The sequence below is a fragment of the Thunnus albacares genome, chromosome 18 (genome assembly GCF_914725855.1).
Source record: "Thunnus albacares chromosome 18, fThuAlb1.1, whole genome shotgun sequence".
In the NCBI taxonomy this organism is placed as follows: Eukaryota; Metazoa; Chordata; class Actinopteri; order Scombriformes; family Scombridae; genus Thunnus; species Thunnus albacares.
In genome coordinates, this window is record NC_058123.1 from 14426778 (window position 1) to 14454314 (window position 27537).

At 38.8% G+C, this 27537-nt stretch overlaps 1 protein-coding gene across 2 annotated transcripts; it reads left to right on the forward strand.

The window, feature by feature from the left end:
• The first annotated feature begins 1744 nt into the window (after positions 1-1744).
• Positions 1745-27506, forward strand: fubp3 (far upstream element (FUSE) binding protein 3). 2 transcript variants are annotated; one of them, XM_044333553.1, is made up of 19 exons: positions 1745-1888; positions 8432-8543; positions 11408-11441; positions 12019-12068; positions 12223-12294; positions 13683-13740; positions 13996-14158; positions 16185-16283; positions 16482-16586; positions 16703-16805; positions 17611-17711; positions 18413-18542; positions 22746-22906; positions 23206-23279; positions 23411-23487; positions 24523-24579; positions 24848-24898; positions 25044-25171; positions 26042-27506. In XM_044333553.1, exons 1-19 carry the CDS (start codon positions 1793-1795, stop codon positions 26048-26050), a joined length of 1680 nt encoding a protein of 559 aa, XP_044189488.1. In that variant the 5' UTR covers positions 1745-1792; the 3' UTR covers positions 26051-27506. The 2 variants fall into 2 exon arrangements, with proteins under 2 accessions (XP_044189488.1, XP_044189489.1); XM_044333554.1 differs by having other exon boundaries at positions 11411-11441.
• The last annotated feature ends 31 nt before the right edge of the window (positions 27507-27537 follow it).

Consider the following 27537-nt stretch of genomic DNA (forward strand, 5'->3'; position numbering starts at 1 on the left):
AGAACACATGAAGGCACATTTGGGAACAACTGTTTGGCAGCTCTATAACAACTCACAAAAAAGCTCTCTGCCGTAGAGTCTTTGGGCAAGGCACGCTGTCTTCCAGGCAGGCAAGCTGGTTGCAGGACATGAAGATAAAAGGACGATTTCATTTGTGGCATCAGTAAAGTATCACATCCTTATGATGATATTGGTGTGAAATTGAAAGTTTGCTGATGTTTCCCAGTGATTTCATTTGTTTTGTTTCATTAAATGTTGTTATGCCACTATTTTGATAATCGATTCAGCTTCTTTCTAACATTGTAAATTGAATATCTTTGAGATTTGGACTCTTTGTCGAACAAAACAAGATATTTGAAGATATCACCTTGGGTTCTGGGAAACCGATGGAGAAAAAAATATATATATACACTCACAGAGCACTTAAAATATTAGGAACACTTTTCAGTATAGTGCACTCCAGTACACCACCACCACCCACTACGACCTCAATAATAAACATAAAGTAGAATTTACAACTTTCTGATAATGTCAACAAAAACTCATTCAAAATGTTTTCTTTATTTTTACTAGTTTCCACACCGTAGAACAATATTGAAGACATCAAAACTATGAAATAATACATAATAAATTATGTACTAAACATTAAAGTGTTAAATCAAAATATGTTTCATGTTTTAGATTCCTCAGAGTAGCCACTGTTTGCCTTGACGACAGCTTTGAACACTATTGTTAATATCTTAACCAGCTTCATGAGGAAGTCACCTGAATGTTTTTCAATTAAAAGGTGAGCCTTGTCAAAAGTTAATTGGTGGGATTTCTTGACTTCTTAATGTGTTTGAGATCATCAGTTGTGTTGTGCCGGGTAGTGTTATTACACAGTAAATAGCCCTATTCCCCTACTGTAGTAATCCATATTATTCCATCTATTATTATGGCAGAAACCGCTGAACTAAGTAAAGAGAAATGACAGTCCATCATTTCTTTAGGACATGAAGGTCAGTGAATCCGGAAAAATTCAAGAACTTTGAAAGTTTCCTCAAGTGCAGTCACAAAAACCATCAAATGCTACGATGAAACTGGCTCTCATGAGGAAGACCAAGAGGAACCTCTGTTGCAGAGGAGAAGTTCATTGAAGTTACCAACCTCAGCTTCCTGATGACACTTTTTTGCTTACTACATATAGTATGTGTTATTTTATATTTTTGATATCTTCAGTATTGTTCTACAATGTAGAAATTTGAAAACAATAAATAAAGAAAAACCCTTGAATGAGTAGGTGTGTCCAGACCTTTGACTGTATATATACACAATATGCACACACACTATATATAAGTATTGTATATGTATATAATATATACACTGTATATTGAGTTCATTATAATGCAGTACTGCAGAGATGTGCATGTATGTAGGCTATTTTGATATATCAACCAAATACCCAAATACATTTCAAGCAGTATATATATATATATATATATATATATAGTTCATGTGTTTGGCATGCTGTCATATATAAACTTCATTTCTTAATCAGTTCATCAAAAAGTACAAAGTTTATAGGGAATATTAGTCTTAAGATATTATTATTATTATTATAAGTAAGTTATAATATTTGTAATTATCCTCTCCCGTTGTTCATGAAGGTGTTTTTCTTGCCTCTAGATATATATGACATGTGGTCTGAGATCAACTCGCGAGATCATGTGGCTCGCGGAGCTTTGGCTTGGCACGTGTGCTGTTCTTTTTTTTTTTTTTTTTTTTTAAGTGTGGCTCTCAGCTGCCGAGGCGGATGATGATGATGGCGGAGCTGGTTCAGGGACAGGCCTCGGTGGCTCAGCCCGGAACGAAAGATGACTTCGCAGACACGATACGCCGGGTCCGACAGGTAAAACTGCTCTCCGGCGAAGACGAGCGCGACGCTTTCGGGCCACCTAAAAACGTGTTTGCATGCGGAGCGGCGCAGGACTTTGGGTCGGAGCCCCTTACTACAAAACAGTCCTCATGCAGCTAGCAAGCTAAATAACCGAGCTGAGCGGACAGATTAGAGTTTAAAGGCGACAGAAGACGCTTTAACTATCAGTGTCAAAACTGTCCAAACCGACCGGACAAGCCGCGCCTGACGCACGACACGAAGGCCTCTTATAAATGTCCAAGTTTGTACAACTTTAGTAAGTTAACTCGACACACTGCAACCTGTTGTCAAGTACACAGAAGTTGCAGTTAGCTTAGCTTGCTAACTTACTAACACAAGTTTGATAGCTTGCAGCTTGACTCACGACGTTTCTAAACCCAACATGTCAGTTTTAGACACCGAACAACCACGCTGTCAGAAAAAGTTAGCTTGCTAGTTTTGAAGTTAGCTTTAAACAAAAGCTAGTTGTTGCTCCAGTTAAAGAGACGCGTGTTCAGTGACCACTTGCAGCATTGATGTTTAAATCCCTCTTATTTCCCCTCTACAACCCAACAAGAAGCTTGTGTGTATATAAAACCGTGAAGCTTGTCTTGCTCTGAATATTAATACAAGCTAGTGTAGCTAGTGTTAGCTTGCTGCTAGCATGTGTGGTACTATCTGTCCTACCAGGCAGCGTTGGAGGAGTTTAGGCCATGTAATGTAACGTCATCTGTGCAAATAAGCCCCCTCCACTCCTCCTGTTGAGCACACTTGGATTTTTCCATTGCAGCCTGGAAAATACCTTTTAAAATATATAATTTTAATACAACCTACATTTCACTGCTCACCTCTTTAACCTATAGTTCTTTGTATGTAAGTAGGCGACCATTAATAGAAGATTAGTGCCCTAAATAACTGCAGGTAGTAGTGTGTAACTTGGACTTTAGTCATACAGCTACTACTTTAGCCTCCCCTGTGTAGATTATAGCCCAGGCATGAGTACATAGTGTACACACGCACCTTATTAATCATAAGTTTTATGATTTTTAAAAAAGGAGTTACAGTCTTTAATGGACATTATTATAGGTCTAAAACTCTCTTTTTTTAAGATTTCAGCAATAAAACTATACCTGGCAAAAGTTAGCTTAAACATCTATGTGGCTCTGTAGAGGGAGCTGTAAGATGTTGGCACTCCTTGTTTTTTCCTGGTTAAACACTTATTTTATGAACCAGCTATAAATCCACAAAATAAAGTTAATGTGAAGTTGAACAGAAGAGTCATAAAGCTACTAGTTTAGCCTCCGCTGTGTAGATTATAACCCAGGTGTAAGTACATAGTGTACATGTGTATGTTTTTAATCAGAAGTTGTATGAGTTTTAAAAAGAAGTTGGTGTATAATGCACATTTATCATAAGTCTAAACCATTTCTAGGGCTGTAACTAATGATTATTTTCATTATCGACAAATCTATTTGTTGTTTGTTCTATAAAATGCTGAAAAATAGTGAAACATGTTGATCACTGTTTCCCAAAGCCCAAGAACGACGTCCTTAAATGTCTCATTTTGTCCCGAGCAACAATCCACAACCTAAAGATATTCAGTTTATTGTCATAGACGACTAAAGAAACCAGAAAATATTCACATTTGAGTCAGAATCATACTTTTCTTTAAAAAAAAAAAAGACTCTAAATGATTAATCGATTATCAAAATAGTTAAAGATTAATTTAATCGTTGTCAACTAATTGACTAATCGTTGCAGCTCTAAACGTTTCTTGTACAGGTACATTTTGTCTAATTTTGAATACACCCACATAAACACATGACATGGCAAGTACATGTGCCATCAATGTGTGTCATGATACCTTCAAAGCCCCCCATTAATCCTCCTCTCCTCCTCTACTTTCTCGTCTGTGTGCTCACACCTTGTTCACAACATATCAGATTCGCCAAAACAAAAAGCTGCCACCCGAGGAGGAAAATTTCACATCAGCCTCTTAACAATAACTGCAAGTAGGATAGTCTTGGTTATGAATTGCAGAAGGCTGTAGACACTGACCTCAATAGCCAGAGATAAACATCAGAATGAATCACATAACGCAGGGTGCAAAATTAACTTTTTGTCCACCGGCCAAAAGGCGAGTGAATGTTCAAGTTCTACCAGCCACTCAGTAGATTAACATCCTGTCTTTTGGTTGGTGAGTGAAGCAAATCTATCAGAGTATATTTTACCAGCGTTTGGCTGGTGGCTGCTGCTAATCTTGTGCCCTGATCACTTATGCTTATAAAAGGCAAATCATATCTGCCACATTTAGTTTATGGCTTATGTGGGCGTTCAATGAGTTCACATGTATGTGCCACCTTACAGAAAAGAGAAGTCTTACTATTGTTTTGCGTGTAATCATATGACTTCGTTGTGGCATTAGTCTGAGAGATGGGAAGTGGAGGCCTTGTTCTAAAGCTTCTTTACACTTGTGTGTGTGTGCGCGTGTGTGCGTGTGTGTGTGTGTGGTGTTAGTTTCCACAGATGCAGTTATAGCAGTCACCTGCTTCTCCGAGCTCGGGGAGCAGCCGCTGACTGACATTTAAATCTTTAAGCTGCGAGAGCTGATATTGTGTAGCAACTCATTTCATGTTAACTGCTCTGCTTTTTTTTTTTTTTTTTTTCATTAAACAAATATCAGCGCAAACAAAATTAAAGCACAGTCATGTTAAAGTCCATTAACTCACTAGTCTAATTCACCAGATGTTGACCTCTGCAGTCGGCCTCCCATTGGATAATTATTCCAACCCGCCTCTTGCTGCTTCTGATTTGTCACCGTTTTCAGATTGAATCTCACAGAAGCACTAAATGTACCCATCTATAACCTAAAACTTCAACAGAACCATTAACATTAACATCATAATCAGTGAACTAGTAAAAATAGAAAACATTTCCTATAAAATACAAAAACCTCTGAGTATAAGTGATGAAATGTGTAAAGTTAGAATCATGAATGGTGTAGATCACTGACAAAATAAGTCATTTCATAGCGCCCAATGGACAACATGTTCTGGCTCTAAATATAAACTTTACATACCTTTGTTGTCATGTGACCACATCACATGATTTAATTTCTGTCTTTAGACAAATCAGATATTTTAGTCCATACTGAAGACTTAAAAGTATGAAACCTGACTGACTGCAGTTACTATCCAAGGTATATTTCTTAACATATTAGCCCAGCAACGGTAGCATTCAATAAGTGAGTCTGTCTTGGAGACCAGTCCAGTCCACGGTGGTGTTTACCCAGAGGCCTCAGTAAACATCGAGGGGTTTCTACTGTAGGATGGACAGTTTGTACCAGACAGTTTGCCATAAAAACCACCAGGCTGCAAGACAGAAAACTCCAGCAGACCCACTGCTGCTGCCGCCTCTGTAGCATATACTGTATAACTGGGTGCATGCACGTGCATGTTTGAGTATGTGTGGTACGTTCAGATAAATCAGCATCTGACAGAGTAAATTTGGGTTTCATATTTTTGTTAGGTGCTTTGATCCACTAAGTTTGTGTGGAGACTTGATTTATATTTACACTCAGTATCGTTTAAAAAAACAAATTTCTGTTTAGTATTAGTGACCCACAACAACCATAATTAATTGCACTACACTAAACTGTCTAATTGTCTCCACAGTTGTTTTTTTAAAGATCTCCCTCGGTGAAACACCTGAACACTTCTTTTTTGAATATCTTTTGACCTCTTTTCAGTTTGCAAACAACAACAAAAAGACAATGAAACAAGTATGAAATAGTGAAACAGTCACATAATAGATGGAAACCAGCAGTCATTCCCAAGCTGCTGTGTTTCTCATAAAATCAGCAACTTCTCTTTAATTTTACAGTCCCACAGTTCCCAACGCTTACTGAGCAGGCTTTGCATCATCATTTTGTAAAAGCTCTGGTTTCCCCATACACAGAAACACAGAGCCAGCGTTTTTTAAGATTTATCCACTGTGGAGACTGTTTTGGAAAAGCTCAGTTTTGGGGTGTGAAACCACCGTTTCAATGCGGATTGTGGCCTTAAACAGAGAGAAAAGTGATGTTTTTAAAGGATAAGGCTAACGATTCTCTATACTTTTCTTACTGTCAACAAATCTCATCCTACGTACAAGTGTTTTGTGTGTGTGTGTGTGTGTATATATATCCAAAGCCTAATATCTTATTTTTCTGTGCTGTCGACCTCCCAAGTAGATAAATTCATTGTTGGTTCGGCACAGTCTGCACATGAGATTTGTTGACAATAAGAGAAATATAGAAAATCCCTAGTGCTCCTTCACACCGAGCTGCATCTGTGGTAAAGCATGCACATACTGCACAGATAATAATAGCGTTTATGATTTTAAAAAGAAGTAAATAAGCGTAAATTAAGTCAAGATGCAGTAAAACTATGATCAACGGCAGCCTCTGACTTAAAAAAAAAAATAAAACGAGAACTTATTTTGTGAACAAATATAGGGTACTGAAACTCAGCATGTCAACAGAAATACTGTCAAAATATAGCGACACCCATACTGTTGTAGAGACAGCTGATAAAATAGGCAGGCATTTGATATGATACTTCTCATGTATCTGTGCAGCTGTAGTGAAACAAAACTAGGAGAGCATTTTCTTGAGTGTTGACTTCATCTACAATGCTTTTTTATGTTTCCCCGACACACGTAGCTGCAGCGACTCTACACCTGCTTCCTTTTCTACCTCCGTTATTTCCATTGCACCCCTCTCACTTCCACTGGTGGGCTCTGAAGTAGATAATCATCCCTGAAGGTGATGGAAGACTCTAATTGCAGTCACTATATTTTTATATTGTGAAAAAAAAAAAAAAAAAAAAAAATTCCAGTCAGGCACAGATGTCAATTTAGTGCAATTTTCTGAAATGCTATACTTTTGTGTGGAAGGAGAGGTGGCAGATTAACAGGGAGTGGAAAATTCAGTTGGCGCTCTCATGCAGTGTAATTGAAGATTTAAATGTCCATCACTGCAGAACACTTTAGATCGACAAGTGACTGATTTCGAAAATAGACAGATTGGTTTTTAGCTAAGCTGTAATGCAAGTAAGTGCGTTCTTGTTTTAGCTGTATGCGGGGGTTGGACAGTTTCCATCGCTGTAAGAGAAACATACAGAAATGCGCGTCAGATGATGCCAGAAATGTACAAACCAGTGACCGTTCCCTGAAGGAGTCTGACTTTGTTCTGTAAGCCTTTGCTAAACTTTTAATAGTACTTTGTTCTTACATAAAATGACCAGGGATGGGTGTCCAATAGAGCTGCAATGATTAGTTGAATAATCGATTAGTCGATGGACAAAAAAATTAATCGCCAACTATCATTTGGACTCATTTTTTAAGAAAATACTAAAATTCTCTGGCTCCAGCTTCTTAAATGTAACTATGATAGTAAATTGAATATCTTTGGGTTGTGGATTGTTGCTCAGGACAAAAGACATTTGAGGACGTCATTCTTGGGCTTTGGGAAACCGTGATCCACAGGTTTTGCTATTTACTGACACTTTATAGATCAAACAACACAAATTGGGAGAGGAAAAAGACATTTTTGACCCAACAATTAATCGAGAAAATAATCAGCAGATTAATTGATAATGAAAATAATCGTTAGTTGCAGTCCTTGTGTCGAGCCTCAATACATGTTTGGTACAAACTGAGATGCGTCTGTTTTTAAAAACTGATAATCAGCAAAATCTGACAAATTAATGTGTAATCACATTTGTATTCTTGTTTACTTGTTCTTTCATCGGATAGTTCCTGATTTAAATTTAAGTGTAGACTGTTTTATTTAATCAAGGTTCCTGTTTCTGTTCCTGCTTGTGTTTAGACCACGTCTAGAATTTGAGAACTTTGGCCTCTTTTGTTAAAAACATGTTTGTATTTCTCAAGTATATTAAAAGATAGTGTTGGTACAAAAACTCAGGTGTCGTATATTAGTATATGAAAACATGTCAAATGATACCGGGCTCATATTGAGTTATTTTATGGTTTAACTATGTAGATAAAAACCATTCAATTAGGCCATTAAATCTGTGCTCAGCAGAACATTGTGACATTTTGAAATTGTGATGGTAATATGTGATTTGGCTCCCCCTTATCTTTCTCCTTCTGTCTACCTTTGCACACCTACAGTTACATGCCCTCCTACTTCTTCTACAAACAGGATCAACAGCCTACACTGCTTAAGGCAGCCGTCATACCTTCATCACAAATCCAGTCTGTTGAGATATTGCTGTGTGCTGCGATGATTTGTCTCTGTACTAGCACATAAATGACAGTCTATGCAAGAACTGTAGCAAACTACTTCATGTCTCTGTTAAGGCCCGACTCCACAGAAAACTTAATGCTTTAGTTGGCAAAAAGAAAAGGGGATGTGTCACTTATCATGAAAGGTTACGCAAGATAAATTCTTGGGAAGGTATATTTTCAAAAAGAATATCTCACAAATCCACTTTTCAACTTTTTACCATCTGTTGTACTGTGATGTGTCTCCAGATGGCAGCCAAGATGGGAGGAGACCAGATGCCCAACATGAACAATTCCTCTCCAGTCTTAGACCCCTCCCTGTACGGCTTTGGAGGCCAAAAACGTTCACTAGACAATGGAGGTAAGTCTCCAGTAGACACACATACATAACGCTTGTGCATGTCCGCACAGAGTGAATATTATATTAACATTCACAAGCACTTTTGTCTGATACAAGCGTTGATCCTGCATTACATGAATGTAGACATTTTCATTAAAACATCATCCTGCTTCATAACAGCTCTAAATGTTTATCGCTGTCACTGTAGAAAGGAGATGCTCTAAGTGGCTGTCTGCCTCTTCAATGTGAGCGTGTCTGTGTACCTTTTATGTCAGGTTTTGCTCCAACCACCCTACAAAGTTTAGCCTGACAGTCTGACTGAAATGCCATTTTGTGTCACTTCATTATTCAGTCTGACATGTCGCGTGTTCTGATAGGGAGGGGGTTGTTATTTTGCTCTAACCAGTCAGCAGTGAGTGAGGAATCGGTCTCGTCATTTTTCAGTTTACACAGAATCTGATGAAAATACAGACAGCTGTGACAATCGTCAATTTTTTTTTGTGGAAAATCACATTTTTCTGGCTGAGACAAGTGAATCTGCCTACAAAGCTCTGAGCCTCGTTTCCCAAAAGCATCTCGAGGCTCAAGATGATCGTAAAACTCATCTTACACCCCTCCTTAAGCTTAAGAGGTGTTTCCCTAAAAGCATCATAACTGAAGATGCACTTTGAAAGGCTCGTAGATTAATGAGTGATTCCTACCCACTCGCAGGAGACTAAGAGCTTCTGAAGAAGTTCCACAACTTACAACTAATGTTTTATTTAAGTTTTTTTTTGTTTGTTTGTTTTAATACATGTCTAAACTTCTACAAGTTCCGATTGATGTAAAATGAGTGATGTTGATGTTTTTAAATTAGAAAATAAAGCTAAGACACGCGCACACAAATGAATTCATCAATTGATCTGCTAGTTTGTGTTGTCATCATCCTCTCTCTCTTCTTGTATAATATATTCTTCATCTCTGGCTGAAATGCCACTTCCACCGGTATATACCAGGTATATTTTCAGATTATGTATCTTTTTCTTTCTATTTATGACGCTTACATAAAGCAGGTCTAATACAAAAAATTATGACAATTAATTACTGAGTACAACATATATTATCATTCTCATCCCTCAAAGTATGAATCCAGTTTGGATTAAAGATGACTTGTCGTTTAAACAAAGTTACCAAAACGCATTGCGTGCGTCCTTGAGGCTTAACGGATACGTTGAATGCATTTCTGGCATTTACAAACATTTTGAAACCTGGATTGTTTACATTCTTGTTAACCTGCCAGCAGTCCACCAGTTGATCTATGTATCAGCTTATGTGTCAAGTCTCACATTTTAACTGTAACTTTAGTCATCTGTGATGTGAAAACATCAGATTTCCACACAGTAAATAAAATTAAGTGTGCGTCCAGGTCATTGTCGCGAGAGTGAAAACTCTCCTGCCTGACTGCTGACAGCGATGTCAGTGGAAGAGTCAGTCACATTGGACGGCAGTAGAGGAGGCTGTACTAGCGTCTGGTTCAAAAGTAGTTTAGTCGACTTGCAGAGAGTCGCACTGTCCTCTGTTTCCATTACCATTCTCCATTTTGACAAGACGAGTCTGAGTTTTTCTGTCTACAATGATGAAAAAGCTAAAAAAGTCCCACTAAAAGCATCACTTTATACCGCTACCAGTGGTCAAGAACTCATCAAGGTACCTTTTTCTTTAAGCTCAACATTACCTTTAGACTACGGGGATAATAAACCTGAAAAAGAAGCTTTTTAAACATTTACCTTTCCTCCCTGTGAAACTCCTCCTCATCAGTAGTGATGACAGCGGCTCAATTTCTTCACTTGATGAACTGATGAAAAATCTCATAATTGGATTTTCATTATTTATGAGTCTGTGTAGTTGTTGCGAAACTAATGCAAGCACCACAGATGGAGGTGAAAGGAAATGGTAGAGGATGGTCGAGGAAACACTGTCATCTGTGACGTGAGAATCATGGTTTTGTGTTTTCGTTTTTGTGTGGAGTATTAAGTATCTGACACTGCAGTGTAGTGAAAAAGTGTCATCCTCTCTCGCTGTGCATCGCACACAAAACAAAGGTTTGATCCATTTCATATCCATGAAGTGGAAACACTAGTCATTTATCCCGTCGTCCTCTTGTCACAGTTGTTTGTATGATAGTTCAGCCCTGAATGCATGGATAGATAAATTATATGCAATTCTGGTTCAGGTTGGTTTGACGCACTGTTATTGTTTGCAACAATTTGTCCTCAGTTTTCCTCACTCAAGGTTGTACATCATGAGCAAGATAACAGTTTTAGTAGGCTCTCAGCGTTTAATTATCAAATGTACAAGTACGCTCAAGGCTTTCACATTTTAGTCTCGTCCTTGTGTGAATTCAGTGCTCCTCCTTTTTTATATTCATAGCTGTTCCATTCTCGAGCGTTAACCCCAGTGCATTGCCACAAGAAGTGCAAACAACCATAAAATTGATTGAACCTGCTAGATATCAACTCAGGTGTTTACGTCCATGGCAGCACATCCTCCAGTGACCCTGCAGGACCCTTGCTCGGTGCTACCTGTCAAAATTCAATTCTGGACCAGCAGCCACTGACCCGGCTGCTGCCTCTTTCATTCTGAGAAGCTCTGATTGAAACACTCACTCATACACTCGCAGGACTGATTTCCATGCCGGTGAAAGCCCCCCGCTGAGAGGGGGTCAGACACAAACACGAAGGACTGGCAAGACCATATCCATCTGCTCCCGTCCCCTCTGGCCCTCACTCATTCTTTCTGGCTATCACATGAGCAGATTTTTTTTTAAAAGCAATTTATTTTTAAGCATGATCGCAGATTATTTCTTGTGTTTTTTAATTGGTTTGCTTTCCTCTCACTTCTCTCAGTAGGGAACCACCTTGGTGCAATGGTACATCAAAGGTGAGCAGAGCATCCTCAAATTATTTCTGATTCTGGTCATTTTAATGCACAGTTGGATGTATCCCTAGTTTTTATTCTGTGCCTCAGTTAAGTACTTGTAAGATTACGGCCTTATTTTCTTTCTCTATGTTACCAAAATAGGAATCAGATATAATCACACACTCACTAGTGGTGAATTTGGGTTGAGTTTTTGCTTCTTTTCTTCAATTATGGCCACAATTAACAATTTATTTTTCATTTGCTGATTATTTTCTTAATCAATGTTGTTTATAGTGCACAAGACATTTTCAAATTGTCCGACCAACTGTCCCAAACCCAAATATATTGAATTAACTATCAAGGAAAACAGTGAAAAAGAAGCTGGAACCATCAAATTTTTGGCGTTTTTGCCTTTTAAAAATCACTTGATCAATTATTAAAATAGTTGCAAAATAATTTCCCGTAAAGTACCTGTTTTAGCTTTATTGTCTTTATATACATGTTTGTTTAGAGGAGGAGTGCTCTAGTTTTAGATGGCTCTTGATATTATTTTTTTCTGGTCAGCCAGAGTTATTGATCATCTTATAATCTCTCACAGGGCTCTTACGACAGAAGACTTCAAAGTGCCTGATAAAATGGTGGGATTCAGTAAGTAGCCCTTGAGTTCATTATAGTCAGTACTAATGTTTGACATGTAATCATCAGTATTGACGTTCTACTCAGTTTTTGGGTCACTGCATGGGGGCTCCATCTAAATTCAAAAAGGTTTAAAACTGGCCTTTTCTCTCCTCCCCTGACATAGTCATTGGAAAAGGAGGAGAGCAGATTTCAAGAATTCAGCTGGAATCAGGTTGTAAGATCCAAATTGCTTCAGGTAAGTTAAACACATTATCTTAGCGCACCTCTTGCTCGCTTGATTTTTGGATATATGCAAAACTTTTTTGAGACCTGAAACCTTTTACAGCCATGAACCATAAACTGAAAATGCAGCTGCAGTAGAATCTAAGGTGTTTAAATATGGCCCATATTCATCCTCATATGCAGTAACTCTAGAAATGGTTACCATTGGTCATAATGATTTCCAGAAGTTTCATGACTAATGACTTTAATAACTTTCCCCTCTCAAAAGTAATATCAGTGAATTCTTACAGAGTAATTTGGCTCACCAAATCTCAGGTTTGGGTCAACTACGCGTATGTTATACAGTCCCTCCAGGAAATTGTGACTTTTGCGATCACAAAGTGCGAGAACGTGTGGGAATGTGGTTCAGTTGACAAGAGCTTTGCTTGCTTGTTGTGCTACATATCACAACCTCTTGACTTTGTATTAAAATTCTTTGACAAATTTACAGTGTAGTACAAAGTCAAGAGGTTATGATATATATCACAACAAGCTAGCGAAGCTCTCTAAACTGAACCGCATTCCTGTGCATGCGCAGTGACATCAGGTCTACGGCACAGAGGAATACAATAATATTAGCAAAAAAAAATGAAGATACTCTGTGCACGGCAATGCGTCTCTCCTGGGTGCCCAAGGCAAATAACAGAAAATCAAAAAAGTATATCAGCGCACACCAGGATACAAGGATAGACACTGTTTTATTAGGGGATTAAAAAACATAAGGAGCCAACTACACATTTTGCACATTGCTTCATCTCTTGATTTTTGATAATAATATCAGGCTTTGGATACACGTAACATGTGTAAGTAGGATCAGATTTGTTGACAATATGAAAAATATAGAAAATTGCCAGCCACACGACGCACACAAGCACATACTTCAGCCTGCAGAACCACCAGCTCCCAAGTGTACTTTACAAATATTTACACACATGCATTTCCTGACAAACAAATTATTAGAGCATAGAAAAAAAAACAAAGTGAAAAGGGTTTGGCCTGCTACTGCACCTAGTAGGTGTAGCCTTTGGCAGAGTGCTTGCATTCTCAACTGTACAGTGTTGTAGATAAGAGACAACGCTTTGTTACCAGTCTGGTAACTGTGATATTTATTTGGAAGTTGCACAAGTCTGGTAACGGCTGCAGGTTCCTTGTAGTTTGTGTGTTGAAAATGGTCTTTTAAAATAATCAATGTCTTATGGAAAGAAACAAATCTAGAAAAAACATAACATTTTGAATTTAAACTATTAAACATTACCCTTCATAAAATAAAATGTTGCCATCTTAACAGCATTTTTCCTGCAGTGAAGTTTGTCGGATACATTTGGCAAGTTCAGTATCTCTAATTGTCTGTTGTTGTTACAGACAGTGGAGGCATGTTGGACAGGCCCTGCACGCTGACTGGGAGCCCAGAGAACATTGAGTAAGTCTCAGCTCTCAACTTTGTCCAGTTTTCAGTAAATCTGTCAGAGCATTAGGAAAGTGTGCCCTATTGTTGTGACACAGAGGGCACGAACTCCGATCTCTTTTCACGTCGTCTCTTAATCAGTCACTGAATCACCTGAACACCCCTTTCACATTTGACAAAGAATAATGTGACACAGCAAAGTGTTTTTGTTTTGGGATCTGTAACTGTGGTGATAAATGTCTCGTCTTGGTCTCGCTCCACCTCCACCAGGCAGGCCAAGAGGCTGTTGAGTGAGATTGTGGAGCAGTGTCGATATGGTCCAGGCTTCCACTGCGAGATGGATGGCAACGGCGCCATCCAACAGATCCTCATCCCCGCCAACAAAGTCGGCCTGGTCATCGGCAAGGGAGGAGAAACCATCAAACAACTGCAGGTGTGGTAGCAGGCAGCACTTTCACCAATATTTCCCCTTTGACAACCTTGTTGGACATGCAGACTGCTGAGGAACGGGTTTAATCACATCCAGTTAACCCAGTTAGTCATTATACTGAAACCATCCTTTTGAACTACATACACGCTTCTTTATTCACAAAGGTGAGCTTCATAACACGACCGTCAGTTCTGTCGGTAATAATAATATTGTACTCACCAAAGTAATTGCTGAGATTCGAGAACGCGGCAACGTTTGTGTTTGTGGCTCTAAAAAAAAAAAAAAAAAAAAAAAAAAAAGCATGAGAGGTCAGATGATCATACAGGTTGTAAATAAACTCCCAGGTTAGTAGAAAACAAAGGAGCGGTAGAATTACAATCCAGACTGTCCTTCCTAAAAATCCACCACAACAACTACAACTTTTTTCCACAATACTTGCAGTAGTTGTGCACACTCATGTTTTTCCTTTTTGTAATAAAGCATAATTAGCATTAAAATGGGTGCACTCACTTTATTTTTACTTCCAAACAAAGTGGTAGCTACTCTAGCAACATTTCTATCTTGTTTACAACCTAATTGTAATAATTGCCTGAACAGTTATTTTTGTTACTTTGGTGATAACAAAGTTTCATAACAAAAAGCACCGATGGCCTGAGCTAGGAAAATGAATGAACATAAAGTTGTAGTTTTCCTTTTCCACCACAGCAGAATTTTAATTTTACTCAATACCTTAAACCACAAAATATATGAAGAAAATTGTGGCCATATGTATTGATGTGCATGTGGTAAAATGTGGACTAGGAAGTAAATTTCTTACACTGTAGAAATTTCTTTCAAATTTCACATTTTGCCTTATAAGAAAGTTTACAGTACAGATACAAACCGGAAACATGGTCCCTGGCTGAAACTGGAACCGAGACATTGTACTTACTGTGTATGGTTTGCATTTTAGACCACTAAGTCTCTAGCACTGGGTTATCTGTTTTTTAAATGTTCATTTAGTCTGCACCTCCAGCAAAGGTGGTTAAGTTGAATTGACAATCTAATATTTTGTGTAGCAGTCCCTTTGACCAATCTCTACAATGACACTATCTCCACAGTGCAAAAAAATAATTAGTATAACAGTTGTAAAATGCATCATCTGAAGCTAATATGAGTCTTCAGCAGTGCTGGAGCAGGTATCTTCTTGCTGGCAGTTGAGTGTGTTTATTGTTGGTGCTGTATCCAAGCACCAAACCCACACACATCCCTTTGCTGTGGCTCTTCAGTGAAACACTATCCAGGGAAACAAATAGAGGAATTTTGCACTAAAAAGACTTTAACCTGCTGAAGCCTCATACTAGCTTTAGCTGAACTTAATAATGCATTTTTATACAGAATGACTATGGATTTAGTTTTCTTAAAGTTTAGTCGCTCCACAGAGGTTTCACTTCATGGCCAGGACAGAGAGGAGGGATTATTAAAGCAACCAGTAACTATTTCAATTAACATATGGCATGTGTGTATTGTCCTGATTGTTTTCTAGTCTATGAATAAGAATATAAGAGATCCTGTATCGTGTATAGGGCCCCTTCCTGCATCTCATAGTACCTTCCAGTGTGTTATATCACTTGTCCAAATGAAATTATTCAATTTCTTCTTAGAACGTTGCTGTTTAGTGCACCGACTGTCTAAAGAGCATAATTTAATATTCACTGACTAATAATTATGTTTGCATGATCAAAATCCTCTACATCAGTTTATGACTAGTATTTATTCTAAATCAAATGGCAGAAATGTTCCTTACAATTATTTTCATGATGGTTTGATTTGCTAAACGTTTCAGATTCTTGAAATAACTTTTCACATCCTGCAGCTCTACACCTCTTTGCACAGGTCACCATATTGCATCCAGAATAAAAAAACAAAAAACAAAAACCCTCTTTTGAGCCGTGGCAGAATTTCCACCTTTTCAGAGTGAATACGCATTTGGGCCCCCAGGTAACTCATGGATGTGTGTTTCTGCTTCTGTGTGATTGTACCCCTGCAGGAGAGAACAGGAGTGCAGATGATAATGATTCAGGATGACCCCATGCCCACCGGAGCAGACAAGCCCCTGAGAATCACTGGGGATCCCCACAAAGTGCAGGTCGGTCTTAAAGAACTCAGTGTGTGCTGCTATTTTTCCAGTTTACACTCAATTTTACACATTTTATGCCTCCAGTGTTCCACTCAAAACATTTGAAAATCTCTTTGTTTTTATTGACCAGGCCTTTTTGTAATGCTCGATTTCATTTTATTTTTCTTTTTTTAAGATTTTTGTGCCTTTCTCTGTTTTCCTTTTTAGCAAGCCCGTGAACTTGTGGTGAAGCTCATCCGAGACAAGGACCAAGGAGACTTCAGGTCTGGCAGGGCAGACTTTGGATCCAAAATGGGGGGAAGCAGTCTGGATGTAAGAACCTCTCCTTTTTTAAATACTGGAAAGCCAAGTTGATGCTGATGTATTTATTAAGATAAAAGAACTTTTGTAATCTTGTCTGAATTTCTCTCCTCACACTCGTTGTCCAGGTGGTTGTGCCCAGATTCGCTGTCGGCATCATCATCGGCAGGAACGGAGAGATGATCAAGAAGATTCAGAATGATGCTGGGGTCAGGATCCAGTTCAAACAAGGTAAGAAGCAAAAACAAGACCGAATGTTAGCGATCAACTAAAGTAGAGCTGCAGCGATCAACAGAAAATTAATCTATTTTGACAATCAAATAATTGTTTAAGCAAGAATACCAAACAATTACTGGTTTCAGCTTCTCAGATGTGAGGATTTAAAGCTTTTTTCAAATTTTACATTTGAGTCACCTTTGACTCAAGATAATAGAAAATAATCAGCAGATTTATCATTATTGAAAATAATTATTAGTTGAAGCCCTAAACTAAAGTAGAAAATTGAAAACTCATAATTTTAATAAGAATTTCAAATCAATAACTGCATTTATTACAGTTACTGGCAGCATTTTGCAGCTCAGTTTGTAGTGAAACTGACGGGTCACCAGGGAGTCATCCTGTTAATGTTGAAACACTGTATTGGTGCACAAAAGTCAGAGTGTGTGTGTGTGTGTGTGTGTGTGTGTGTGTGTGTGTGTGTGTGTGTGTGTGTGTAGTTGGTTTGACAAAGAATACATTTAGGCAGACTTTCTCATCTGGTCTGTCTTGGTGGGAATCCGAGTACTTAACGGCTGATATAAAATGTAAAGTGAATGAGCTTCAGGCAAAAGTGAGACAAAGGGATTTTTATTCCAGTTTGAGCATCCAAAAGGAAATTTCTCCTACTTATTAACTTGAGCTTTGAAATCCAAACCTGCTACTAAAGTTCTAAAAATATCACCAAGCTTTTGCTCCTTTTTATAGCACTTGACAATAAATATGTATGTGATCGTAGGGCAGTTAAAGAACTTTTGTGTCCCTTGTATTTGTCGTCCAGATGATGGAGTCAGTCCTGACCGTGTTGCCCAGGTGATGGGCCAGCCCGACCACTGCCACCATGCGGTCCACCTCATCAACGAACTGGTTCAAACAGCTCAGGTACGTGCTTATTTTCTGTCCCGTCTGTTTACATCTGTCTAGTTTGTTTTAGTTGGAAGACGGAGCAGTGATACATATTGCCAAAACTAATTATGTGGATCATTTATGAGGAAAATAACACAACCCATCATGGTGTTTAATGTTGCAGAAATCAAACTAATGTCAACTTCTTGCAGAGGCTTTAAAAATAAGAACGATGCAGAGTGCAGAGATTAGGTGTTCAGCAGATAAGAAACTCTAAAGTGGAAGCAATTTAGGAAGCAAATACTGCCCACCATTTTTGTTTTTTCTGGACCTTCCCAGTAGAGCTGGGATTAATCAACTGACAGAAAATTAATCACCAACTATTTTGATAATCGATTAATCACTTTGTGTAATTTTTTTTAAAAGAAGAAAATACTAAAATTCTCTCGTTCCAGCTTCTTAAATGTGAATATTTTATTTATTTATTTATTTAAGTCCCCTATGATGGTAAACTGAATCTTTGGGTTATGGCACCTTTTCACCATTTTCTGACAACTTTTATAGACCAAACAACTAATTAGTTAACCCAAAAAATAATCAACAGATTGATCAATAATTAATAAAATAATTGTTAGTTGCATTCCCACTAAAGTGTCTGTGTTGAGCCAGTGGCTTTATGAGACTCTTAACTGTTTTTTTTTTTTTGTTTGTTTTGTTTTTTTGCTCCCTTCCAACAGGAGCGCGATGGGTTTGGGGGAGTAATGGGCCGTCGAGGGCGAAGTGACTGTAACATGGGAGGGCCCGGAGGTCTGCAGGAGGTGACATATGCTGTACCTGCTGACAAGTGCGGCCTGGTGATTGGCAAAGGTAAGGAAAATGTTTTGTATCATGTGTGGTTAATTATTTAAACACTTGTTGATACTGTAAGAACTTCAGTGAACTTTTTTTTGGTAATTCTTTTGTAGCTTTGTTTTGTTTCTAGCGTCTATATAAAAGTCGCTGTGTAGTGTGAATGATTGGTTTTAATCGGTTTTCTCGACGTGAGCAGAGTTCATCAATATGAACAGTTTAAATAAGACTATATCCAACTCAACAGATTGCAATCTCCCTTTTTAATAACTGAACGCCGTTTGGTGTTCTGCCCCTGCTTGAAACTGATGAGGGGTGAGTGACCACCCTCCATTCTCCCTCCAGGCCTCATGTATACAGCACAAGTGGCATTCATTGGCTTCACTAAGGGCTTAATGACGGGGATAATGCGTGTAATGTGACATTAATTGTTAAAGGTGCATAATAACAGCCCTCAATCATGTGGAAGGCTGCCTGGCATCTAATGAGGGTCTTTCAGCCCAATAGAGTGCAGCGAGGGAATGAATAGGAGGAATTAGCTTATTGGCTATTCATGCCCACTCTATTGCCAGCTATTTAAAAGTCATTGACCATTGCATTGGAAGGAGCTGTGTGTGTGTGTGTGTGTGTGTGTGTGTGTGTGTGTGTGTGTGTGTGTGTGTGTGTGTGTAGTATGTGTGCATGCATGTCTCCTTGGTGTGTGTGTGTGTGAGTGCAGTGGTGGGCGGGGACGAAGGGGGCCTCTTTACCTAAGATAAAAACATGGCAATAGAAATGTCAAGTGGCTTTTGTGCATGTAGTGGGGCGAGGGAAACAAATAAACCTGGGCGTTGCGTACCCTTCTCTGTGCATTAGCATATGAAGTGAGCCAATATGGTGGAGATGGCGGTGGGTCTGGGTGCTGTCAGCCGTCCCTTAAAGGGTGCTGTGATTAATATCTTTACGATGCCATATGCAGCCCATTGCCCCTCTATTTTGACCCCCAACACACACACACTCTCAACACTTGATGAATAAAGCCACCCACCAACCTGTTCACACTTTATTACAGGCTTGAATTCGGTGCCAGAGACTTAACAAGCGTGCTACAGTTATACCCGTGATTTTTGACCCAAAAAAATCTAAACTCAAAGTTCACTCGCTAGTTTTTTTTAGTCTTCCTCAGCAGATGAAGTTTGGTCAGTTGACAGTTGAAATTTGCTTGGTTGAAAGCTCTGGAAAAAGCTTGTAAGATATGTTAAGATTTCTTTGTCAAACTGTTTCCGAGATCATGTATGAACTTTCACGCTATATCATGATGATTCAAAATCTAATGTTCCTGAAAGTTAAAATGGACTCAACTCTTTAGTACACTACCTAAACTTGATTATACACACGTTTCTCTTGAATATCCAAGTATTCCTGAGACGAGGACGGATTTTTAGCCAAGCAAGTGGCACAGATCTAGTCATGGCTGTGTTGGTCGGTTGGTCCGCCACTCAGTCCAAATTGAATATCTCAACAGCTATTTGATGGATTGGTTTGAAATTTTGTACAGATATTCATGGTGCTCAGAGGTTGAATCTCACGGACTTTGATGATCCCCTGACTTTTTTCCTCGAGCGCCACTGTGAGATTTGTTTATCACCAAATACCTGCAAAACTAATCCCATTCCCATCCACCTCAGCTGTGTGTTTAGTGCTAATTAACACTTAACACACTCAACTAAGATATTGATCCTGGTAAACTTTATACCTACATAGCAGCAGCACATTAGCATTGTCATTGTGAGCGTGTTAGCTCTGACATTACTGACATTAGCATTTAGCTCAAAGCACAGCTGTGCTTAAGTACAGCCTCACAGAGCTGTTTGCATGGCTGTAGACTGAAAAAATGTAAAATGTTATGTTAAAGATCCCTACCAGACATGTATTAATACAGTGAAAATACTCTGTTTGGAACAATATTGTGTGTCTGATTTGATTTTTCTCTCCACAAAAAGTATAATTGCATGTTAAAATCCTTAAAATGGCATCTACTCCTTCTCCCTCATTAAAAACTCCAGAGTCTGTGAATATGCAAATATATTTCATTTCAAAAGTTTAACTACTTCACAGAATATATCTCCTGCTTAACTCATAAGTCAATTTTCAGTGTGTGTGTGTATCTCTTCAATGTTGGATGTAGGCCCGGGCGATAGTTCAGTGTTATCCTTTATCAAACTTAAGCAGAATTGTTTTCAGATAATATGATCAGATACATTTTGTTTAACAAATTAAGCCGCCAAATGAAGTAAGTTCCATGTAAACAGAGTACTATAAAAGTGTATAGCTTCAACTGTGTACAACAAAATCAGTACAAGACGGAATGAACACATATGAGCATGTTAAGGATGTAATTAATGATTGTTTTCATTGATTGCTGATAATTTGCTGATTATTTGGTCTATTGAATGCTAGCAAATAGTCAAAATGTCTGTCACAACATCCCACAGCCTTCACATTTCTTGTTTTGTCAGGTCAGCCGTTCAAAACCCAAATATTTTAAGCTTATCTCAGAAGACACACAAAAGCGCAAAAAACACACATTTGAGTAGCTGGAACCAAGGGGACTTTAAGATATTTAAAAACTAAATATTAACTTTCAACATTGTTACCAATTAGTTTTCTTTTGATCAACAAATTCTTACAGCTCTAGAGCACATAATGAACGTGCCTTGTTAGTCACTCTGATAGATGGTGAGAGTTTTCCAGAAAATTTAATTTATCCTTCAGGGAAAACCTCATTCAGACATAACGCTTGAGAGTGATGTCTATCAGTATTTCGTGTTACACATTCTGGTGTTTCCCCTTGAGGTCGGAGAGGTCTTTTTTTTTTTTTTTTTTCTCTCTCTCTCCACACCAGCAGCTAACCAGTCCCTTGGCTTTGCCCTGAATACCGTCACCAGTTGCACTTTTGTATTCCCTCCTTTTCTCCAGCTCACTAAACCAGTCTCATTAATAAGGCCTGTATTATCTGTCCTCACTACAGCCCAGTCCATGAAATGAATAGTCAGGGTCTTCATTGCTCTCTGCTGTCTGACTAGAAGAGCTCATAATGGCTTCATTAAGGCAGAAGTTTCATTTGGTTGACAATGAGTTAATAGCCCATGTGCAGTCTGTTGGCAGCAAGGAATAGGCTACGGGAGGAGGAGAGGTTTTTGATGAGCGTTTTCATTCTGGGGTCAGCCAGGGTCATCCGAGTGTCAGCCACAAGTGAACAAATGTGTAATTGATGTTGGGACAGCCCCGGTGTCCCCCCGGGAAGCACCCTCAGCCTTTTTCGTTCAGATGGGCATTGTGGAGGTGGGGAGGGGGGGGTGGCGGTTGTATGCCCCCCCCCCCCCCCCCCCCCCACATCACCCCCCTCCCCACTCACTCCCTCCTCGCATCACAGAGGACAACACAGAGTCAAGAATGAAAAGGGTAAAAGAGACAAACGATATCCCAGAAGGAGGATACGCTTCAATTTTGGCCCTTTTCTCTTGCCAGCTATGTTTCATTTCTCCCCGCTGGTGTAATTGCTCTCCCCACACGTCGGGAAGCTGGCATCTGATGCAGAGGAGGGGGTGGCGTGCAGGAGATGTCTCCTTTTGTTTCCCGATTTGCATGGATGTTACCATAGAATGGTAGATAAGTGGTGAAGACACATGCCAGTCTTCATAAGGTAGCACTATCACATACGTTTTAGTCAAATGAGTCAACATGATCAGGGTGATGAGAAGTCTGGCCTAAAGGTGAGGTAATGCTCGAAATGAACTAGTTTGTATGACGTCTGAAGACAAAAGTGGTAGCTATAATCAGCTACGCTCTATAGGGGGGTGAAAAGCCAGAGAGAGACGCAGTAATTGTTCAAATGAGGATAACGCCACGTATTTATGGACAGTCTCTCTTTGAAGGCGTTCAGGGTGGTTAGAAGAAAAGTGATTGTGTGAAGAGTGAAAGAGTTTGAGAGAGACGTACAAACCCTACTCGCATCACCTCTGCAAAAAGTGGGCATTATTGTTAGAGTTAGAGGTTTTGGAAAGTTGCAGAAATTGACGGAAGGAAGCCTTCGCAATTCTGACATCAGAAAGGTGTGGGTGGGGGAGGGGGTTTCAGATCCTGTTCATCTGAATACTTTAAGGACTTGTGTGTGTGTGTGGAAAATCTTCTCAGCTACATACAAAAATGTAAAAAATGAATAACTTGATGCTTTTCCAGGTGGAGAAACCATCAAGAACATCAAAGAGCAGTCTCGTGCCCACGTGGAGCTACAGAGAAACCCGCCGCCCAACACCGACCCCAACGTGCGCATCTTCTCCATCCGAGGCACCCCTCAGCAGTTGGAAAAGGCTCGCCAGCTGATCGATGAGAGAATTGGGGTAGGTGGTCTGGCTCTGCGTCCCCCCCCCCCCCTCCCACCCCTCCTCTCCAAAACACTATTGTCTGGCCTGATATTCATGAGCGCACATGTCAATGCAGCAAGCTGCTGGGGTGAGCCAGGCTGCTGTGGTCCTGGTGGCCGGCAGGATGTCACCAGAGGTTAAACATGAAGAATCCATCAAATGGACTTAATGGAGTGCATCAGCGCCTGGCCATGCCCTCTGACCTTGCCTGTTGGCTTCCTTTAAACACAAGTGTGGTCTCTCACTCGCCTCCTCTTCCCTTTTCTCTGCTCTAGGGTCCAGGAATGGGGGGCAACAGCAACTTCGGTATGAATCCCTACAACCAAGGACCAACCACTCCTCCTCAACAGTAAGGTTCAATTTTTCTCCTCCCCTCCATTTGATATCATTTTTCATGTATCACTGGTCAAAGTTGTGGTTGATAAGAGATTGTCATGAAGTCAAACTCACGTCAGTTTGTGTTTATTTTTTTTTTTGAAGTGGGCCTCAGACGTTCATGACAGGAGGATGGGGTACAACTTTTCAGATATGGCAGCCTCAAGGCCAACAAGACCACAGTAAGTAATTACACTTAAGCCTGATTTATGAATGATGTGGTCGCCCGATGCTTTTGATAAGTGTCGCTCAACAGAAATTAAAGTGTCACGCAACAGTTTCAATTCATGCTTATGCTCGTCTCCATGGTAACCAGATGCCACCCTCCAGCCGGCTTGTTTAGTTACATTATATCATCCCGACGGGGACTAAATAAAGACGTTTCAAGTTATCTGAAGTTACAGACCAAAATATCAACGAGGAAGTTGAGTGAAAACTACAATCTCCATGGCGACATTGGTAACACTACCCAATCACATTGGACGACAAAATATGACAGTGTCCACGACATAACAGTATTCTGAAATGAAAGGAAAGTGTCAAGTGACACTTTTCTGTCAAAAATACGTCATTTCTGTCAACCGACACTTATCAGAAGTGTCGAGCGACCTCCCATAAATCCACCTTAAGGCAGCGCCCCGGTAGCCAGACGGTTACTGTGCATGCTGCGTTTCTGCACCGTCTCTGGTTTGAATCCGGTAAGGGACCTTTTGTTGCATGTCATCTCCTTCTCACCTTGTTTCCTGTTGGCAATAACTGTCCAATTAAGGCAAAAAGTGCCAAGAAAATAAATAAGTATTTGGACTAAGAATGTAAGCTAGGTTTCGGTTTTCCAGATAAAATACTGCTTAAGCTACCTGACAGGATTTAAGTATAAAAACATAAGCAATCAAGAGAACTGTTCCCTCCCCAGCTGGATGATATCTGAGTGAGGTAACAAAAATATGTAAACAGTTTCCTACTCTGAAGTTGTTTTATCGCCCATAATACTGAGTGTCATATTGCTGCAGTATATTTAAAGTCTTCTGCTGGCCAAGATGAGATGGTCACGTTCCCTGCGGCTAACCACCTCTTTCCTGTATGGACAGATTTTTAAATTTGATGTCGATGGAAATCATTAGGAAACAGAATTGCAGATGAGAGCAGAAGGCGAAAAGGGGGAAACGCAAAGCCCCACTCTCAGTAACTCTGGCGGTGTTATCTGTGTCTGGTTTCAGGTCACAATGGATCCCAGACGGGCCAGATGGACTGGGAGCAGTATTATAAAAAGCTAGGCAAGTGTCACTCAAGAGACAAACGAGTATTTTTGTTTTAACGACAATCTCAAGGCACACTTTCTTTTACTATCCTGCTCCACAAAGGTTCAAATTTAATCTTCTTTTACTTATGTACGCTTAAACATTGTTTGTTCATATTCTACACCCAACTTTAGCCTAAAACTGTGATCATTAAAACTGGCTTTGTAATAAAAAGAAAATTTAAATTTGTAAATTATTAAAGAAAGTCTTCTGATGTTTTAAATGTTTCTTCTGTTGCTTACAGGTCAGCAGAACCAGGCCCAGAGCACTGCTCCTGAATACAACAAAGCTTGGGGTGAGAACTCACACACACAACAGAAACAGATTCATGCCCTGTTTGAAGTCTGTCATCACACCTCAAAGCTGCACATGTGACTCAATTGTCTTCATATTTTTTCCATGCATGGTGTTTTTTTTTTTTTTTTTTCCTTCCTCTGCAGGCCAGTCAGCTGGTCCTGCATCTCAGCAGACCTCTAATCCTGACTACAACGCCTGGGTTGACTTCTACAGACAGCCAATGGCGTACTTCAACCAGGGCGCACAGCAGACACAAGCCCCGGGCCTTCAGGTGAGAACCAGCCGCCTCAACACAAGTCTCACAGTTTGTTCACAGTACAGATGTTAAAGGACAAAGCTGCTGTTTTTTCTTATTGTCAACAAATCCCAGAAAAACACTCAAATCAACAATGTGTCAGTTTGTCTTCCCAGACTCAATGGTTCATAAAAAGGAGTCACAAATATATATTTTCATTTTTCTAAAAGGCTCAGAAATTTCCTAAAACAGCTGGACGCTGTAGTTTTTTAGTAAATGTTTAAACAGAAGTGACAGAAAGTCAATCTACAGCTATTCTATTAATAAATTAATCATTTTGAGTCCAAACATTTTCTGGTTCCAGTTTCTCAAATGTGAGGATTTGCTTTCCTTTGTCTTATATGATGGTAAATTTGATTATCTTTTGAATTTTGACTGTTCATGGAACAAAAAATAATCCATTTTATTGACAAATCTATGAATCAGTAATGAAAATGGTTGTTGTTTTTAACCCTAAACGGGAGTAAATTGTGCACTGGACTATTTTAGTGGTGTATTGATACACGTTTGTTCCTCTATTTTAGTCACTTTCTGCATTGTTCTGCTGTCTTAAACACTCATTTGCACTACAGCGTTACTGTTTACTGTAACGAAGAAACATTTCATTTGTTTTTAATTGTTTTTAGACAACAATGGAGGTAATATCAAGCTTTGGATTCAGAGGAAATATTTATTAGTAGGGTCAGTTTATCGTTGATTTTGATGTTTTTCTGGTGTTTGTTGACAAGACAAACATTTAAACTCAAATGTCAGATTTTTTTGTTTTAATGTTAGGCACCGCTGGAAGCAGCTGTGCTGTGTGTAAATATTGTGATCAGTGATTAATAAATTGCTGTCGTCCCACAGGATCATTAGAGAAGACGCCCAGGTTAAAGACTTGAATCACTGAGGATGAAAACAACCCTTTTTTAACAGAGGGTCCTAGATTTGCAACGCCTTGAAGACTTTTTTTCTTAGTGAGAAACACTAGCTGTAGAATGACTTATATGATAAAGTAATATTTCTAAAATCAGGAACATTTATTTGTTACTAAATGCTTATGTACACTGTTATTTTGAATAGACAGTATCTGGGATCCCTTTTTGGACTTGAGAGAGCTGTTTCATTTTTTTCTATATTTTCCTGTCTTGACTCAGATTGTACCGCCAAAATGAACCCAAGAGTTGTGTAACATTTCAAAAGGCAATATGATCTATTTTTTCTAGTTATGTTGAAAATGAAACCATGATTATGTGCTTAGCAGTCTTGAATACCATTTGTCATATGTCATAAGATGTTTAAAAGAGTGTGTTAAAATGTTTTTCCTTTTACATAATTCAGTGAAATGAAACTGTGATGTTTTGTTACAGGAAATGTATTTTTGTTACAAGGTTAAAAAAAAAAAAAAAAGGATTAATGTCAGCCAGTGGCAATAGTTCTAATTTAATTCCTGTTGTGCATTGTATGCTGTTTTTCATTGTCATTTTATTGTACTCTGGTTTAAAAAGGTGCAATATCTTATTTCACTTTTGAAACAAAGATGGGTTCTCTAATATTTTGACAGACTTTTAACTTGTAGTTTTAAGATGTTTTTTCTTTTTTCAAATGGAAATGTCTCGGATAATTTATTACAATGATCTGATAGGATTTAGGGGGATGTTGCAAATAGCTTTTTTGCCTTTGCTACCTTGTAAAACTATGTATATATGCTCATATATTTGACTGTTAATTTAAAATATATATGTTTCATATATATATATATATACATATATATATATACTTATATATAAAAAAATATTTTTTTTCCTGTGATCACTATTGCAGGAAAATTGTCCCTCTTTTTCTGTTCTGTTTTCATACTGAAAATGTTCAAAGATTGTGAATGTGATTTGAAATTTGATGTTGCATCTTGTTATGAAGAAAAAATAAGAAGTGGTAGATTTTTGTGTATGTTCTGTACCTGAATTATTCAAGACTGCTAAGCCTCTGTAATTCTACCTGTGTAATAATTAATTGTAGTATTTTTATGTTTTAAGTATTATGATCAAAAATCTGTCTTATTTGGTACCTCCCAGTTCACTAACGCCCCACTGAGCCCTCGGTGTGGACTCAGTGGGGCGTTGGACTCAGTCCAATGCTAATAACTTTTTAATTAATTTTTTATTTCTTTGTGTGATCTAATATAAATGATGCATCATTATGGAAAAATGATTCTGGTATTAACGTCATTTCTTAATGAAAAGGGATATAATTTCAAAATGTCTAATTATGGTGTTTGTTTTTTTTTCCTTATGTGTACAGTTAACCATGTATTAAAAACATCCAGACTACCTTTGATGTGTACTGTTAAGCTGATTTTTTTT